Source organism: Ambystoma mexicanum, chromosome 14 (genome assembly GCF_040938575.1).
Source record: "Ambystoma mexicanum isolate Mex_15411 chromosome 14, UKY_AmexF1_1, whole genome shotgun sequence".
Lineage (NCBI taxonomy): Eukaryota > Metazoa > Chordata > Amphibia > Caudata > Ambystomatidae > Ambystoma > Ambystoma mexicanum.
Window position 1 is genome coordinate 174,080,108 of NC_090940.1, and position 19,138 is coordinate 174,099,245.

At 53.0% G+C, this 19,138-nt stretch overlaps 1 protein-coding gene across 1 annotated transcript in view; it reads right to left on the minus strand.

Annotated features, from left to right (window-relative positions):
- The window catches only part of RTF1 (RTF1 homolog, Paf1/RNA polymerase II complex component), a 956,198-nt gene that overhangs the window by 405,658 nt on the left and 531,402 nt on the right, over positions 1-19,138 (minus strand). Inside the window, exon 10 of the mRNA XM_069638847.1 lies at positions 9,778-9,865. Coding sequence (XP_069494948.1) covers positions 9,778-9,865 — 88 coding nt within the window. The remainder of the gene's footprint in view (positions 1-9,777; positions 9,866-19,138) is intronic.

Here is a 19,138-nt window from a genome sequence, read left to right on the forward strand (position 1 = left end):
AAACCGTCTTCAGGGTTTTGTTGATCCTCAATATTTAGGCACTCTTCATCCTCCTGAAAGTGAGTCTTCTTCAGTAAGGTCATATGTATTAGCCTCCTCTTGAGGTGGGTCAAATAGTCGTGGGTATTTGGCCTGGGGTGTTCCTGAAGTAACTCTCAATCTCTTTGGTGTTACCTGTTCAGGGGTGGACATAAATCTATCTAGTTTGTCCATACATGATTGAAATCTTTCTAAAGTCCACTGGGCTAACCCAGAACGGTCTGCAGCGTAAAGGAAAGCTCTTCAGCCTGTAGCCGTCGAGATCTCTCCCACAGCGTGGAGGATATATTCCCTTCGCCCTCTGAGAAACCTTCTCGTGGGCTACGTCCTTCTTTCGACAGAGTGGGAGGTTCCTGCCTGCCTTCCGTCTGCTTCGGCGTCTCCCTGGCCTTGTGAGCGGGGCTCAGCGACTTTCGCCGTCCGTCTGAGCATCAGTGGAGACTATTCGCGCCAAGCTCTCGACGACTAAACTCTCCATCGACGGTTCGTCTCGCACAGTGTTAGACGGTGCCGAGACCTCTTCGGCGACAGGTGCTCTCTTATGAGGCGCGTCATCTGGCGTTTTGGTGATAGCGCCCTTATTTGTGGGTGGCCCAGTCGCTAGTCGCTTATGCGGGGAGGGCTTGCGACCCTTACAGTCGGCAGAGGCTGCCGGTAGGCCCGGCGTCTCCGTTGGCGCTAGGGCTTTCTTCGACTTAGACGAAGGAGTGCCGTGGGTGGTGTATTTATCTTTATGTTTCTTATGTGCGTCAGCGGGGTGTACATCCCCATAAGTAGGGCGTAAGCCAAACTTGTCGGGGCCGGGGACAGACGCGGAGGAGCGGGAACGCTCCTTAGAGAGGTCAACAACCTCCGATACGGAGGTAGTGTTATCACTGTCCCCCTCATCACATTCGGCGGCGGGTGAGGAATCAGCTCTAGACATAGCGTGGGCTGCCCACGTCTTGACCCTGCGGTCCTTTAAAGTCTTTGGGTGAAGAAGTTTACAGGCCGCACATCCATCCTTGTTGTGGTCAAGGGGTAAGCAGCGGTTACACCGCTTATGCTTATCCTTCCACGTGAATTTGCCGTTACAGTGCGGGCAAAATCTAAAAGGAGTCCTCTCCATAGCGGAGGATACAGTTATAAGTGATAACGACCCCGAAGGAAAGGGGGGTGAAAGAGAAAGGCATTCTTAGAAAGAAACAGATGTGTCCCACAACCCCCACTGTATAGGCCGGCGAGGCCGGACCACGCGTTCGGCAGCGCCGAAGGATCGCTTCCGTCGAAATCACAGCCAAAGATGGAACAAGTTACTTACCTGTAACTGTTCTCCTGTATGGGTCTGGCATGGATTCACATGCTCATGAATACAAGAATACATAGCAGCACACACATGCACAACCACGGGAGGTGGCAAAGGCTCAACATTAAGCATTTCTTACCTCCTCACCAGGCTCACCTTAAGTGAACAGGTTGCGCAGCACTGCTTGGCCGACTCTGGACTCCTCCCTGGAATCCCGGTCGACGCAATAGAATCTCGTGAAATTGTGCGTCGACCTCCAGATGTCCAGCAGGGGCACACCAGACCAGAACGCTGCGGTAGCAGCGATCGCTCTGGTCAAATGGGCTCTCGGACGGCCGGGCAACGGTTGGTTTGCCAACCAATGACAGTGCATGATGCAGCCGGAGAGCCATCTGGAAATGGAAGCCTTCCAGAGAGCCTTCCCTTGGTTCACAGGTCCAAAGTTCACAAACAGCTGTGATGTCTTCCGAAAACTTTGTTCGGTCCACGTAGAACTTCAGCGCTCTAGCTATATCCAGCGAGTGCAAAGTCCTCTCGGCCATCGAAGGCAACGGGAAGAAAACAGGCAACACCAAGGGCTCGTTGAGATGGAAGTCCGACGGCACCTTGGGCATGAAGGAGGGGTGCGTCCTCAGCACTACCCTCGTATTGTGAAAGGTCAGGTATGGAGGCTTGCATTATAGGCCCTGAATCTCTCCCATGCGTTGTGCAGAGGTGATGGCCACAAGGAACGCTGTCTTCCACGACGGAAACTTCACCGGGGCTGAATGCAACGGCTCGAATGGCGGAACCATGAGCCTGGTCAGCACCACATTGAGCTCCCATGCCAGGGCTGGCGCCTTCACCGGCGGGAATGATCGAAACAGTCCTTTCATAAATTCCTTCACCAGGCGATGAGACCACAGGGATGACCGCCCTGTAGTTCTGGTGTATCGGGAAATCGCTGCCAGATGTATCTTGATTGAAGCACGAGAAAGTCCAGCTTTGGCTAGCGACAGTAGGTATGGTAGCACGTGAGGGGCTGTAATCCTGAGAGGGTTAATCTTCTGTGCACGGCACCAGACAGAGAACCTCTTCCACTTGTGTCCGTAGCCCTTGAGAGTTGAGGACGCCCTGGCCTTTGCAAGGAGCTCTCTGCAGTCAGCCGGGATATCGTATCCTCAAAACTGTAGTGCTGCAGGAGCCAGTCCTGCAAGTTCAGCGACTCCGGGTCGTGATGAAGAATGGCGCCTCCTTCTCTGGAGAGAAGATCCGCGTCCATCGGCAGTTTGACTGGTGGGGACACTGACAAGTGTCTCGGCCACTTCGGTGCGACGAGGATCATTCTGCACCGGGACCTCTTGAGTTGGTTGAAGAGCCTGAGCAGCAACGGCAATGGAGGGAACGCATAAAGGAACAGGCCGTCCCAAGGGAACAAGAAAGCATCGCCCATGCTCCTCGGCTAAGGGAACCTGCTGGCGAACCTCTGGCACTTGGAGTTTGTCGCCATCGCGAACAGGTCTATTTGGGGTTTGCCCCATCGCCGGAAGAGTTGATCCACTTGATCCTGGCGTAGTTCCCACTCGTGGCACGAGCGCAGCTCCCTGCTAAGTGAGTCGGCAATGGTGTTTTTTTATTCCTGCTAGATGAAAGGGTACCAGTAACATCCCCTGGGCAACGGCCCAGTGCCACAGGTCCTGTGCTTCTTTGGACAGGGCTGGGGATCTGGTTCCTCTCCGCTTCCTGATGTAGAACATCGGGGTGGTGTTGTCGGTGAAGATACTCACCACTTTGTCCTTGAGGGTCGGGAGGAAAGACTTGAGAGCCCAGAACACCGCCCGGAGCTCCAGTATGTTGATGTGGAGCGGCCTCTCCTCCTGGAGCCATAGGCCTCTCGCGTGAAGATCCCCGTTGTGCGCTCCCCAACCTTCCGGGGAGGCATCCGTCATCAGCGTCACCTGATATGCTGAGATCTGAAAGTCTGTGCCCGCCGCGAGATGCGTGCGGGTGCCCCATCATCGACCAGCTTGTCGCAATACTTTGTTGCGCGAGATCTTGTCCTCGAAGCTGCCCGTCGCTTGCATCCAACGGGCGTCGAGAAACTCCTGCCAAGGGCGCATCCGAAGCCTGTACAGGCGCACTAGATACAGGAGGACATCATCCCGAGAAGGAATTTGATGGACCTCACACTCTGGCCATGTCCGTGGCCAGCAGACGCTGTACCTTGCCCATGATGGCCTTCATTCTTTCCTCTGACGGCGAGGCCAATCGCGCCATTGTATCGAGCTTGGCTCCCAGAAACAGTGCGACCTGCGACAGGACCAGGTGGTATTTGGCGAAGTTGATGGAGAATCCCAGGTCTGTGAGCAGCTGGATGGTCTTCACCGTGTGTTCGACGGCGAGCTCCCTTTTTGTTGCCCGGATGAGCCAATTGTCCAGGTAGGGGTAAACATGGATCCCCTGCAGGCACAGCCGCGCCACCACCGGTGCCAGGCAATTGGTGATCACCCTGGGAGTTGACTTCAATTCGAACGGGAGGGCCTTGAACTGGTAGTGCCGCCCTTGGACCACGAACCTGAGGAACTTTCGGTGCTTTTTTAGAATGGGGATATGAAAGTACGCATCCTCCAAATCCAACGACGATAGGAAGTCGCCTTCATCCAGCTGTCCCAGCACGTGCTGGAAGGTGACCATCCGGAACTTCTGTGCCTTGATGTACTTGTTCAGGCGACGCAGGTTCAGGATGGGGCACCATCCGCCCGTCTTCTTTCTGACGAGGAAGTATCTTGAGTAAACTCCGGAGCCCCGAAGCCTCTTTGGGACGAGCTCGATGGCACCTTTTTTGAGCATCGCCTTTACTTCCAACAGTAGTTGAGGGACATGGTTTTCCTTCCTGGCCATGGGTGGAATGCGGGGACACTTCTTTAGGAATTCGAGTGTGTGCCCCATGGCCAGGGCATCGAGCACCCAACGGTCGGTGGAGATGGATTTCCACACCGACGAACCTCGTCCGCCGGCCTCCCACCTGAATGCTTCAGTGGGGGCCCGACACCACAGCCGGTTTAGTCTTGCTTGGCCACCGCCTTGGCGATGACGGCGAGGTCCTCCGGACTTGCCTCGTCCCCTGTAGGCTTCTTGCGACGAGGAGCGGGCCGCTTGACGGTACGTTGAGGAGCCGCCGCCGAATCCCTTGGAGGCACCTTGCTTGCCTCCGGAGTTCCGAAAGGGCGGACGTCGTTGTTGATCTCCCAAGGCCCGAGCTGTCTCCCTCTTGATGACCTGAAGGGACTCATCCATCGTCTTCACAAACAGGTTGTTCTCATCAAAGGGCATGTCCAGAACCTTGGCCTGTACATCCTGGTGGAAATCCGTGGCCTTGAGCCACCCCCGCCGAAGGCAAACACTGTTGCCCAATTGACAGAAACCGGTGTCGGCAATGTCCGTGGCCACTGTTATGGCGTGGTCAGAGGCCACCTCACCCTCCTGCAGGATTGCCAGGATCTCTGCCCTGTTATCGTCCGGGAGGGAGTCCAACAGGGGGGGCAATCTTGTACCACAACTCCCTGTCGTAGCGGGCCACGATCGCTAGGGCATGGACCGCCTTAATCGTCGTCGCCGCTGACGAGAGGACTCATCGTCCCATGGCATCCAGCTTCTTTCCCTCGCTGTCCGGCAGGGAAGTAGAGGTCGAGGCCGATGCCGCCGCCCCCCTCCTTTCTTCTTGGGCGCTGCTGAAACGACCGAATCCGGGGTCGGTTGCGCTCTAAGGCACAAAGGTGCGGAGTCGGGGACCCGGTACTTCTTCTCGTACCGGTCCCTCTTAGCAGGTGTCGTGGACGGGTTCTTGAGGAGGGCAAGTCCCGCGTCCCAGATGTCATCCAACAACGGCACCGCGAGGACCGTTTTCCATTTGGCCTCACGCCGTTGGTAAAGGAAACCTTCCTTCTCTTCGGGGCAGAGCTGAAAAAGCTCGGATGCCCTGGCGATCATGGCGTGAAACGAGCCAATTTCGTCGGGAGGAGACGCCCGAGGAATCGGCGATGGGAGACCAGTCCCGTCGTCACCACCGTCATCGGTCCCCGTCGTGGCAGTATCCGTCCCAGTGTCCTCCCTCGGGGTCGAGGAAGGAGACAAAGGCTGAGAGGGCCGTGAGGGCTGAGGAGGCGGGGTTGGATGGATCCTTCTCTTGTTAGGGAGGCTTCCCAAAGGACTCGGCTCTGTCGGGTCGTCCGTCGGAGGCAAGGGCAAGCTGGTCCTCATTGCCGTGCATAAGGCCTGGATTGCTGTCAAAATGGCCGCCGAATTGTCTTGTGGCCCGGGCTGCGACGGACGCGACGGTTGCTCCTCCACCGTAGCCTTGTCAACCTAGCCCTCGTTGGAATCCCTCCCTTGGGGACGGGCCTCCTCTATGACTTCAACCAGTTCCTCCCCGTAGGTCGTGTCCGTTAAGGCCACAGCCCCCCCCCCCTCTTTTTCCACAGAGGTCTTCACGGGGGTCTTCTCAATGGGCTTAAGAGGCTTGCCTCCGCGGGGGCAGGGAAACTCTGGGCCCCCGAGGTCACCTCCACTGGGGGCGCTTCCACAGGCTTCCCCAGGGCTGTAGCGATACCCAATAGAGGCCTTGGCTGGGTGAATCAAGGCCTTCACCTCCTTCGGCGCGCTTGAGGCCTTCACCTTAGGGGGAGGGTCACCGCCTCGTACCCCTTCGGCCGGTTCCTTCGAGATTGACTGGGGCCTCTCAAGCTTAGCCAGGTTCTCTGACGTTCTTTTTCCCGAGCCAGAGTGTTGGCTCGCGGTTGATGGCGTCGGTGAAGGTGCGCCCTGCCCGGCAGCCGAGGAACCCAACCATTCGGCGCTCCCGGTGCCCGTGGTCTTGCGGTGCTTTGCCTTCTGTGGGCCCCCGTCGCCGGGGCGCCCTCACAGGACTTAGAAGGCCGCTCGGGTTTCTTCTTCTCACCTGCTGGGCTCTTGCTTTCCAACCAGTTGGCGAGACGGGTCAGACGGTCCCTCATGGTCCGTTCCGACATGTTCATGCAAAACGCACAGTCCTTCTCAACGTGCGTTTTGTCTTCATGAAAGCAGTAGAGGCACTTCGAGTGCTCGTCCTCCTTGAACAGGTTCTGTAGATTGCATCCAGGGCAGTTCCTGAACAGCTTGCCCGGTGTTGAGCTTCCTTTCTCCTGGGCCATGCCCACGAGGTAGGCCTCAGAAAACTTCTGGAATCCTCCAAGCAGCGTAGCTCGACGAAAACCTCACCCTTGAGGGGCGTAGAAGATTCCGAAATGGGTCCCCATTGATCGGAAGTAGAAGCGGTGGAGCTTGAGGCTCTATTTAACCGAAAAATGAGATAAATCTCTGAAAAAGCGTGAAACACAGAAAAAGCTCGAGAGCTATGGCACGAGGACTCCCAACACTTGAATGTGTGATAAAAATCTGAGGATGGCTGCCAGAGGCGGACCTTAGGGAGAGGGCTGTCATTGGCTGGGGCAGTGTGACCCAGAGACCAGCGATTGGTGACTACTACGATAGACAGATCAGAAACGAAACTGATACCGATACTGATTTTTCGTTTACCGAGGATTCCCAGCCTGACAGGGAATATTCATGAGCATGTGAATCCATGCCAGACCCCTTGCTGGATAACTTAATCGGCGGTGAAACAGCTTTGCCGTCGAAAGGAGGGTTAGGATTTAACGATAACTTTCAAAAAACGACCAAGAGTCGAATAAATGGTATTGGTAATTTGTCTCTAACGAGCTCCGCATTAAGGTGACCAGTATTCTGGGAGGAAAAAAACAATCTGAGGGACCTCGACGCGTGAGATTTTGGGTACACTGCACATCACTATAGGGATAGTATTACAGACACGCCTATGTCGACATCCCCTTTTCGACTACGAAAAACAAAATGCAATACTCCGCAGTGACCACTGGATGTCGCACTATGCACAGCATGTGATTCTAAGCAGATTAACAAGCATTAGAAATGTGGATACAAAGGTATTCTCAAAAGTAATAGCTAACTGCTTACTCCGCTACATGAACAAATTAATACACCCGGACCAATCAGGGTTTATCCCCACCAGATCCACCTCCCTAAATCTCAATAGGTTCTTCGCAATCGCCTCACAAATTGATCCGGGGCAAAGGTACTGGCAGTAGCCCTAGACGCTGAAAAAACTTTTGACTGTCTCTTGTAAGTATATGTACTCAATACTGGGCATTCCAGAAATATATACAAGTCTTATATAAAAATCCAACAGCCAAGTTCAGAGAGGCACAAGGAAGGGCTGCCCACTATCCCCACTCATCTTTGCTCTCACAATAGAGGGAATGGCTGCGAGACTACGCCACATCCACGCCTAGAGGGGAATACGCATAAGGGGCCCGAGACAATTTATCTCACTATAGGCAGACGACACAATGTTATATTTGATAACCCAGAGACCAACCTACCACCATTAATGGAAGATATAACTAAATTCGCAAAATACTCAGGATATAAAATAAATAGAAGTCCGAAATAATTCCCATGACTCCATCCACTGAACAGTCTCAATCCACAACTCAATATCGATGGACCCCAAATACAGCACGCTATCTAGGCATAATCATGGCGACAGACAACCCAACACTATACTCAAACAATTACGAGCCATGCCCAACTATATTAAAGCAGAAACTCAAAATGTGGGAAAATTCCCTATATTAATATACGGCCGGATTTCCCTTCTTAAAATGGTGGTAGTCCCAAAGCTCTTATATTTATTCAGCAACTTACCCATTTGGCCACGAAGACAGTACTTTGTCACATTACAGAGACTGGCATCCACATTTGTATGGGGAGGGGGTGCAGTGAGGCACAGCTGGCCCAAGATGTGGGAGAGGTATGAGACTGGGGGGGGATTGACTGCCCCAGACTTCCTACTATACGGCACAAGCACACTTCGCCAAGTACTGGACCGACTCCACTGAAGGGTACGCGCACATACAAGCAGAGAAATTCGCAGCCTCCCCTAATAAATTAATTACAATCCATGATTTTTGCCAAATGTAAAAAGGTCAGGGGTGATATAGATCCACTTAATTCCATGGTAAGAGCATGGAAATACTTGTTCCAAAGAGTAGGGTGTACCAAGCCATACTGGCCCTACACACCACTATGGCACTATCCAGAACTCGCACCAGCCACTGACAATACAAAAGAAATGGGATACAAACTTTGAAATGAAACTGGGAGCTCTATACCCGGAGGGGACGTTCGCCCCACTAGAGTTGGTCCAAGAAAAGATGGGTAGAGACCTCACTACAACATTACAATATCATAGGCTTAAAGAAGCGATTAAAGAGACTTGGCCTGAATTCCCGGAAGAGCCGCAAACACACCCATTTTGGACTGCAATAATGTCACCAGAGGGATTCCGGGGAGGCATATCCACGTTATACAAGGCATTACAAACACACACACCCTCCATTAACATAAGAGAAATGGGAGCAAGACCTAAAAATTACTATAGAGGACACACAATGGTCCAAATACTGTCAATATACCAAATCCATTGCATTGAACGCCAACCTTCGACTAATCCAATACAAGATCCTGAATCACCTACACATCACGCCCAACAGAATGTCCAAATTTAACACCTCCTGTCAGATCCAAATGCAACTTCCCAGCAGCAAAATCATTTCATATGTACTGGGAATGCCCACCCATCAGGAAATTCTGGGGAAGTGGCCACAATCGTGAGTGAGATTTTGGACAGACATACCAGCCACCCAGGACATAGGTAAGATCTCTTTCAAACACCAGAGACTTTTTGCAATATCAAACGCAGTGGCCAGGAGGAACATTCTCAAGGCATGGAAATCCAGAACGCCTCCAACTGCACAGGAGTGGTTGAAGGATCTCATCTGGGTGCAAAACTGAAGCAACATATAAAGGGAATAGTGCCGGCATGTAGACCAAAAGACATTTAGGGCCCTCTCAGGAGATACCTCGATAGCGACGAGGTTGAATCCGAAGAGGATGAGACGATAACCGAAAGGAGCGGCAACGACTGAGGGATGAGGAGTACAAATAAGACCCGTAATATAGAGAGAATCTCATGCTATTTAATGATGCATCTCTTAATGTAGGATCAAATGTGCATAATTTATATTGTTACTATTTGTGTGTTGGAGTGCATGTTACGGCCGACAAAAATAAAGGTTTTATAAAAAAGAAATGTACAAAGCATTTGATAAAGTGGTTGTGTTAAAGATTATAATTTTAAAAAGCTACACTGTACCAACAAACAAAGAGAAAACAACTGGCAACATGTGTCATTGGCCCAAGTAAAAGCAACCCAGAAATTGAAAATCCATCCCCAAGCAAAATCAACCAATGCGCAACACAAGAAAGCATAACTATCTAAGAGCAAGGAATGAGAGTTAAGCATATGAGGACAAACACTCACTAATTCGGCCACTTACTGCTTCCTTCCACTTCATGAACTCATTTTCTGTGAATTCCTGGTTGGAAACGAACTCAAGGCGAAATACCCGTGTGTCATTACCATGCCTGTAACAAGAGGAAAGTTAAACAGTTATGCATGTAGCCATGTATTTTTTCAGTCGCGTCACCACAGTTACTGATATTAGTGCTTTCCTACAAGGGCCACCCACAACTAGGAAGCCTTACTCTCCCATATGTCAGTGTGTCAGAGCAGTCCGTCTACACGCTGCTGGGAGCAGAATTGGAAAAGAGAGAGGGGGGGTACAATATAACACCCAACATACAATAATGGAATATTCACACAATATATTTATATATAGGATTTATGCAGTTAGCACAAGATGCAGTTCTGGGCAGCTTGCTCCCAATTTTAGACTTTCGTACAAAGTTATCCAGCGAAACCAAGAATGCTTTTCGCTTGCAAGGAAAAGGAGCTGGGATGCACCATAGACTAGGGTATTCTGCAACCGATTCTGCTGTTGAGAGTAGTCTGGCTGAGCAATTCATACACAGATATAAAGGGGATTCTTGAGAGCGCCAGAAGTTCAAGCAGATGTCTTGAGCAGTTGCAGGATGTAGGTCATAACAATTACCAGTACTTTGAGGTTTCGGTGCTCCAGGTTTAAGCCGATACTTTGCAGGGAGCAAGCGTCCCTGCAAAAGCTATCTAGCTTGTTCCTCTGAGCAGGAGGGGATGAGCCCCTGAATAATTACCTCTGTACATGTGAAGAAGTCTTAGTTGCACAAGACCAACAGTAGTATTCTCCTGAACCTGCAACCAATGGCTTTTTCCTCTGCAGCTACTTAGAGTGGAGACAGTGAGTAATAACAGCATGGTGCAGAAAAAGCTTCATAGCACTCCAATGCTGGATTTACATGCAGCTTGAAAACTGGTACACTGCTCCATTTGAACATTTGGCAGCCACTGGTTGGCACCACAAACATTAAAAGATGTGATCCCAATATTGGAATACCCATGTTCCCTGCACACCTTGAGACTCGAAAAGAAATAAAATGTTAACCACTGTTGTGATAAGAATACTCCTAGCCCTAAGTCCCCTTCACTCCATCCTGTATCAGCATCCCTTAAGGCAAGGATGGTACCAGAACCTTTCAGCAAAAAATACGGAGCTTCCCATTTAAATGTATGCTAGGCGCATGTGCGCTACATAACCCTGCCCTCCACCGCCTCACTTCAGTCCCTTAGTGCACTGGATACTCTTTACGAGATCCTTGGCCACATTAAGTTAGTCCGGGGAGTGGTGTCGGTCGTATGGAGGAAAGGGGACTAGGAGTATTTGGTGTTACCCAAAAAAAAGAAATGACAAAAAAACGAGGTAGAATATTTACGAATTCTAACCTTATTTAAAAAAATAGATGGAGGGTGGGGTAAGGGTATAACTTATGTTAGGGGGAAGAGAACGTATCCACCCGCATTATATAAAAAAAATGCAAAAAGCCCAAAATAACTATTTTCTAGGCGATTTTCACATAGATGGAGTATTTTAGTCACTACAATGAGTAACATTGTATTACTCCTACGTCCATTACCCTTCCTCCATCCTGATTGGGCAATTACAGCGTACACTGCGCCATCGGGGGGGGGGGGGGGGGGGGGGGGGAGGACGACATGAGAAATGTAAAATGAGGCAAACAGATTAGTAGTGCTTGCAAAATGTGGAGGACGTTGCCCAGGTTGCAGCCATGCTAATAACATCCCATTGACGCAGGTCTCAGAAACGGAACCACTGTTGCTTTTGCTCTCAGTGAATGGATTATGCTGGGTGCCGCCTTGCCCCGAGCCTTGTAAGACTCCTGCATCACGGCCACATTCACCTAGCAATGCTAAAGCCTGCAAATCTGCAGAGGACCGCCTTCACACCCAAAGGTAACCAGTAGGGACTCAGTTTTCCTGAAATCCTTTGTGCCAGGTAGGATTTCAGCACCCTGCCAAGGTCCAGTAGGTGCAGCGCCTTTTCCCCCTCCAACTGCAGAGACTGAAAAAATACTGGGATACATACCTGCTGGTTAAGGTGAAAAGTAGACACCACCTTGGAGACTAACTTTAGGTGCATCCTTAGAACAACTGTCCTTGTGAAACACTGAACGGCTTGCCTGGCAAAAACGCCCCCCTTGCTGGGAGAGGAACATTGGCGACTAGATAGGGAAGCTGACTGGGCCCAGGATCCCCAAATCTTCAGGTCCGAGAACTACACACTCGCCAGCCACCATAGGCAATGAGAATCAGCAAGCAGTTGGTGGTGCTCCTGAAATTCCACACTACACTCTGCATGAGAGGGGGGTCAGAGGGAATGCATATGCCCAGAGGTGATCCCAGTTGATCTGGAAGGCATCACACAGGCAGTGTCACCCCTGTCCTAGCCAGGACATGTTTTGGAAACACTTACGATTGACCAGTGGTGCAAAGAGGTCAACCCGAGGATCTCCCCCTCCCGCCCCCACTGCTGAAAGAGAACCGTTGAGGGTACTGCTTGACAGCTCCCATCTGTAGGTTGTCCTCTGTAACCTGCTCAGCATATTCATTTGTGTTTTGCTGTCCACAGGCAGGTGTATCGCCCTCAGGTGTTTGTCGTGTACCAATGCCCACTCCAAGATTTCCACTGCCAGAAGATATAGGAAAGGGGACCTGGTGCAACACAACAGATAAAGTGGTCTGCTAAAGTCAACTCGCCCCCCCCTCCTAACCCAGTATGGAGGCGGCTGTGGTTATTACCACCAAGGAGTTCTGCAGGCATGGGGGGGTGAGAGGGCACCCCTTGAAACATTGTCCGGTTGAAGCCAACACTTAAGATCCTGGTGCATGACACTTGGTATGGCGATCCCGGACGACTGAGGGCCCTTCTTGTACCAGCTTGCCACCAGCTGAAATTGGGTCCTTTTAATTTTCAGCCTGGTTTTGGGCACCATTGGAATGAAGGAGGCTAGTAGCCACAAGGAGGCGCAGAAACCACCATGCAGCTGTCTGTGGCCTGGAAAGGAAGTGCTGTGCCGCACTCCAAGTGTCCCAAATGCTCTATGGAGTGGGGAAGACCCCAGGAAGACTAGCACCTGTGTAGGAGCGGACTAAGACAATTTTGGATTAATCGAGAAGCCAAGGTGGTGTAGGGCATCTGTCAGCCTTGGACACGACTCACTGGCCTTTCCCAAGGAATTGGCCCTCACCAGCCAGTTGTCCAGGTAGAGGTACAAGTGGGGGCCCTCCAATCTGAGGATAGCCGCCATTGCATTAACAAACTTCATAAATACTCATGCGGCAGAGTTTAATCGCAAAAGAAGGACCCAGTACTGGAAGTGATGACTGATCACTAAATCGCAGGAACTACCTGTGCGGGTGAAAAAGGGGGATGTGTAGGTAGAAATGCTTGAGGTCCAGGAAGCGCACACAATCTCCCACAGAAAGCTCCTGCGCGATTTGGGCTGGCTTTACCATCTTGGCATTTTCTAAGGGAAGTAAGAGGTTGAGGGAAGAAAGGTCCAGTACCACTCATCCCGCCTGGTTCTTTTTCAGGACTGCAAATACTCTGTAGTAGTCCCACTTGCCATGCTCTGAGATAGGTACCGGCTATACCGCCATGCCACTGAGTAGTTGGGCAATCTCTCTGAGCAGCGCTGGAGAACCAACTTGGATCAGGGGAGGAGAACTAAGGGTTGAGGAGGGAGAGAAAGTTTCAGACCTGTGGACACAATTGACAATCCACTGGTTGGTGACAAGCTGACGCCAGTTGTCACTGTGCAGAGTAAGACTGCCCCCCCACATAGGAGTTGTGTACCTGGAATTAAACTTCACTTCTTCCCAGACTCGGAGGCTGGGGGATAAAAGGGGGACTGGAAGAATCCCTTGTGGACCTGCCTGCCGCTTCCAGCTGTGCTGGCTTGGGAACCAGTCTGGCGGACGGGCTCTCCTGTCGCTGAACCGCCATGAAGCCACCAAAGGACCTGGCCCCGCGGTCCGTCCTGTGATGCGACAGAGCGAAAGGCTTTGATGCTGCCTTGGTAAGCACTGAAAGATACGTTGATGTCCTAGTACTGGCTTCTTTCTTGTTAAGCTAGTCTGTCGCCTGGAAGAGCTCAGTCCTTTCAAATGGGAGGTAAATTATGTGCTCCCATACGTCTGCCACAAACTTCGTGCCATGCATCTACGCTGTCCATCTCTCATCGACCCCCAGGCACAAGCCCCTGCCAGCCATGTCAATATGCTTGACCGAGGCTTCCAGCATATCCTTAGGAACAAGCATCATCTCCTGCAGGCCAGATTTAAAGGCTGCCTGGATTTCTGCTGTGAGGTTCTGAGCAAAGTCTGCTATTTCCCACCAGAACTTTTAGTTGGTGGCTGGGATCGTGTCGGCCTGCCTCAGCTGCAAGCCAGCGTTGCTGTAGACCTGTCAGCCAAAGCCCTCCATCAATCTGTCCTCTTTGGACATACAGCAGTTGCATGCTTACAGGGTTAATTCTATTGGAGACGACCACTGGCTTAGAGTAAAGTGACCCTGCAGCCACCACCAAGAAATGTGGTTGAGGAAGGGCAGCCAGCAGAAAGATGTTCTCAGCTATCTCCCGGAAGCGGGTGTCGAGCCGCTTGTTGGCATGACCATTATGTGGCTTCTGGCACAGCTTTGTTTTTTATACAAGGGCCATCACATTCTCCTCAAGCAGCATGCCAGATTTGTTGGCTGACATGAGGGACAGCACTTCCGACAGAACTCCCGGCTCATGTTGGGTCTGTTCAGGTACTGGACCGCCCCAGAAATCTGCCAGCCCCTACACCCTGTCGTGGAAGGACTTTACCAAGGATGAAGACTCTTCCACCCCACCCGCCCCCAATCTCGGCATCGGTTATGGTCTTTTTGCATCTATAAGTCACCGTGCCGGTCCGCAGGAGCTTGGAACTGCGGCCCTGGCGGTGCCGCTGGATGCACCGTAGACTGTTGCCAGAGCGTGTGGGGGCTGAGACTGGGTGGAGGAGGTAATCGAGGCGCCATCCCAACACTCAGCAAAGGAGGTACCACCAGAGGGAAGGGGACTGCCCCTGGTGGAGGTTGTGGGGGGACAACAACCCATCTGTGGTAGAACCTCCTTGATAAGATCCTTAAGGATCCCAGACATTTGCTCCGAATTCTGAGCTCTCCTCAGGCCATTTGAGAGCTGCTGACCGGAGGCTTGATGCAGAGGCTATGGGGAATACTGGTAGGCCCAGACTCTTTATGGCGTGGGCTGTTCTGCCTGCCGCTGAGGAGTGAACGTGGGTGTGACCCTGAGAAGGGTATGGAAGATGCAGAGTCCAGGGATCCCTGCGAGAGGGCCCTGGCACTGCCAGCACAGCGGAAGACGGGTATGCCCAGACGTGGGTCCCGAGTCTGCCGGGCCTAGAGACCCAAGCTACTCCTCACTGATGACGCCCAACAAGGCTGAAACATGTCTGGGGATGCTTGTGGTCTCATGCAGAAGGGATGTGACCTAGCAGTTCGGGCTGGACTGCTCCTTTTGGGGTAGGACCAAGCCTGATTTGCATATGGATTTTCCCCTTCTGTAATGGCTTGGCAGGCTGAAAAACGATGGTCTGGAGGGTTGCCCAGAGCTTTGCCCGTGGTTATGATTCATTCAAAACCTTCCAGCCATCACGTTTGTTTTGCTAAAGCACAGCGGAAGAAGGCAAACTGTCAACTTGCACCACCCACTGAGAAGGCAAGGATGGCTGTGGGGTGTGGGGTGTCACTGGTTGGGACGTGTTCAGGTGCCTTCTTAGGAGTCTCCTGCCCCGTGCTACCTGCTGCGTGGCTGGCCGCCATCTTGTTGACCAGTTTGGGTGATTCGGGAATGAGCTGGAAAGCCATGTTCAGCACGGTGTCCCTCTGGCCTGTGCTCTGTGAGGATTTACAGCTGGAGCGCGTCTCGTAAAGTTTTCCAGGAGGATGAGAACCCTCAGCGTGCCCTGCGACAAAATCCTTGGTGTGAAGGCGGTCACCTGGCAAAGATTTCCTGCCACTGCAAATCTATTTTTCAGGCTCCTCTGCATTAAAGCGATTCAGGTCACGCATGCATCTCACCAGTGGCAAATCCTAGGCACTCCAGAGTGCGTGCAGAATAGAGGCCAGGAAGGCACGATGGCAGAGCGAGTGAAGCCTCCAGTAACTGACATGTGCTGGGTATCTGACTAACCAGAGACTAGTAAGGAACAAGTTACTTACCTGTAACTGTTGTTCTCCAGCATGGGTCTGGCATGGATTCACATGCTCATGAATATTCCCCGTCGTCAGGCTGGGAATCCTCGGTAAAGAAAAAACCAGTATCAGTTTCGTTTCTGATCTGTCTTTCGTAGTAATAACCAATCACTGGTCTCTGCGTCATACTGACCACAGCCAATGACTGCCCTCTACCTAAGCACCGCCTCTGGCAGCCATCTTCAGATTTGGAAGCACGTGAAGTGGCAGTATGACCAAGTGAAGAGCCGCAGAGGGGTAGGCGGGAGGGTTCGCATGTGAATCCATGCCAGACCCATGCTGGAGAACAACAGTTACAGGTAAGTAACTTGTTCCTTCTCCAGCATGGGGTCTGGCATGGATTCACATGCTCATGAATAAAGAATACATAGCAGTACACACATGCACAACCACGGGAGGTGGCAAAGGCTCAACATTAAGCATTACATCAAACTCAACATTAAGCATCTTACCTCCTCACCAGGCTCACCTCAGGCGAACAGGTTGCGCAGCACTGCTTGGCCGACCCAGGACTCCTCCCTGGAATCCTGGTCGACGCAGTAGAACTTCGTGAAGGTGTGCGTCGACCTCCACGTAGCAGCCCTGCATATGTCCAGCAGGGGCACACCAGATAGGAACGCCGTGGTAGCTGCGATCGCTCTGGTGGAATGGGCTCTCGGACGGCCAGGCAGCGGTCGGTTTGCCAACCGATGACAGTACATGATACAGCCGGAGAGCCATCTGGAAATGGAAGCTTTCGAGAGAGCCTTCCCCTGATTGACAGGTCCAAAGTTCACAAAGAGTTGTGACGTCTTCCGAAAACACTTCGTGCGGTCCACGTAGAACTTCAGCGCTCTAGCCACATCCAGCGAGTGCAAAGTTCTCTCAGCCGGCGACGAAGGCGACGGGAAGAATACAGGCAACACCAAGGGTTCGTTGAGGTGGAAGTCCGACGGTACCTTGGGCATGAAGGAGGGGTGCGTCCTGAGCACTACCCTCGTGTCGTGAAAAGTCAAGTACGGGGCCTTGCAGGAAAGGGCCTGGATCTCTCCCACCCGTCGTTCCGACATCATTCCGAGGAGGGACTTGATGGACCTCACCTTGGCCGCGTCGGCCACCAACATCCGCTGCACCTTGCCCAGGATGGTCCTGGTCCTCTCCTCCGACGGGGAGGACAGAAGGGACACTGTGTTGAGCCTCGCTCCCAGAAACAGAGCGTCTTGCGCGGGTACCAGGTGGGATTTGGCGTAGTTCACGGAGAATCCCAGGTCCGTGAGAAGTTGGACGGTCCTTGCCGTGTGAACCACGGCGAGCTCCCTTGTCTTGGCTCGGATGAGCCAGTCGTCCAGGTAGGGGTAGACGTGGATCCCTTCGCGGCGCAGCTGCGCCGCCACCGGTGCGAGGCACTTGGTGAACACCCTGGGTGCCGACCATAGTCCGAAGGGGAGGGCTTTGAACTGGTAATGACGCCCTTGGACCACAAACCTGAGGAATTTTCGGTGCCCCTTCAGGATGGGAATATGGAAGTAGGTATCCTCCAAATCCAACGACGACAGGAAGTCTCCTTCCTCCAGCTGACCCAGGACGTGCTGGAGGGTGACCATCCGGAACTTTTGCGCCTTGATGAACTTGTTCAGACGTCGCAGGTCCAGGATGGGGCGCCATCCCCCCGTCTTCTTCACGAGGAAGTATCTCGAGTAAACTCCGGAGCCCCGAAGCTTCTTTGGGACGAGTTCGATGGCGCCCTTCCTGAGCATCGCCTTTACCTCCAGGAGAAGTTGAGGGACGTGAAGTTCTTTCCTGGCCACGGGGGGGGAAGCGCAGACACTTACTTTGAAACTCGAGCGCGTGGCCCCGGGCCAAGGCGTCCAGCACCCAACGGTCGGTGGAGATGGACTCCCACACGCTGACGGTGCTTCGGTGGGGGCCCGACCCCACGGCCGGTTCAATCCTGCTTCGACGAGGCTTTGCCGCCTTGTCCTTGGCGACGACGGCGGGGTACGCCAGACTTGCCTCGTCCTCTGTAGGCCTCCTGAGACGACGAGCGGGCCGCTTGACGGTAGGAGAAACCGCCGCCGGAACCTTTGGAGGCGCCCTTGCCTCCGCTGCTCCGAAAGGGCGGCCGTCGTCGTTGCAGAACTCCAAGGGCCCGGGCCGTCTCGGTGTCCGCTTTAATGGCCTGAAGGGAATCGTCCACTGTTTTCCCAAACAGGTTGTTCCCATCGAAGGGCATGTCCAGGACTCTGGTCTGAACGTCTTGACGGAAGTCCGTAGCCTTGAGCCATCCACACCGCCTAAGGCAAACGCCGTTGCCCAACTGGCGGAACCCAGTGTCGGCGATGTCCGTCGCAACGGTAATGGCGTGGTCCGAAGCCACCTCACCTTCCTGCAGGATCTCCAGGGCCTCTGCCCTCTTGTCGTCCGGCAAGAAGTCCAGCGGGGGAGCCAGTTTGTACCAGAGCTCCCTGTCGTATCGGGCCACGATAGCCAAGGCGTTGGCAGCTTTAATCGTTGTCGCTGCAGACGAGATGAGACTGCGTCCCATAGCGTCCAATTTCTTTCCCTCGCCGCCCGGTGGGGAAGTCGATGTGGAGGCCGCACCCCCCCCCCCCCGCTTTTTTCCTGGCCGCCGCGGAGACGACGGAGTCCGGGGTAGGCTGCGCCCGGAGGCACAGGGGGGCCGTGTCCGGGACCCGGTACTTTTTCTCGTACCGGTCTCTTCTAGCTGCCGTCGTGGAAGGGTTCTTGAGGAGGGTGAGGCCCTCATCCCAAATGTCGTCCAATAGAGGCACTGCGAGAACCGTCTTCCTCTTGACCTCGCGCCGCTGATAAAGGAAACCTTCCTTCTTCTCCTCAGGGCAGAGTTGGAAAAGCTCGGATGCCCTGGCGATCATGGAGTGGAACGATCCAATCTCGTCGGGCGAAGAAGCCCTGGTGGGAGGCGACGACGGTACATCCTCGTCGTATACCTCGTCGTTCGTACCCGTCGCTGCCGTGTCAGTCCCCGTATCATCCCCTCGGGTGGACGGGGAGGAGGGCTGGAAGGGGCGCGACGGCTGAAAAGGAGGAGGAGGGCGGATCCTTCTTTTCTTGGTAGGGGGAACCCCAGAAGGTCCCGGTT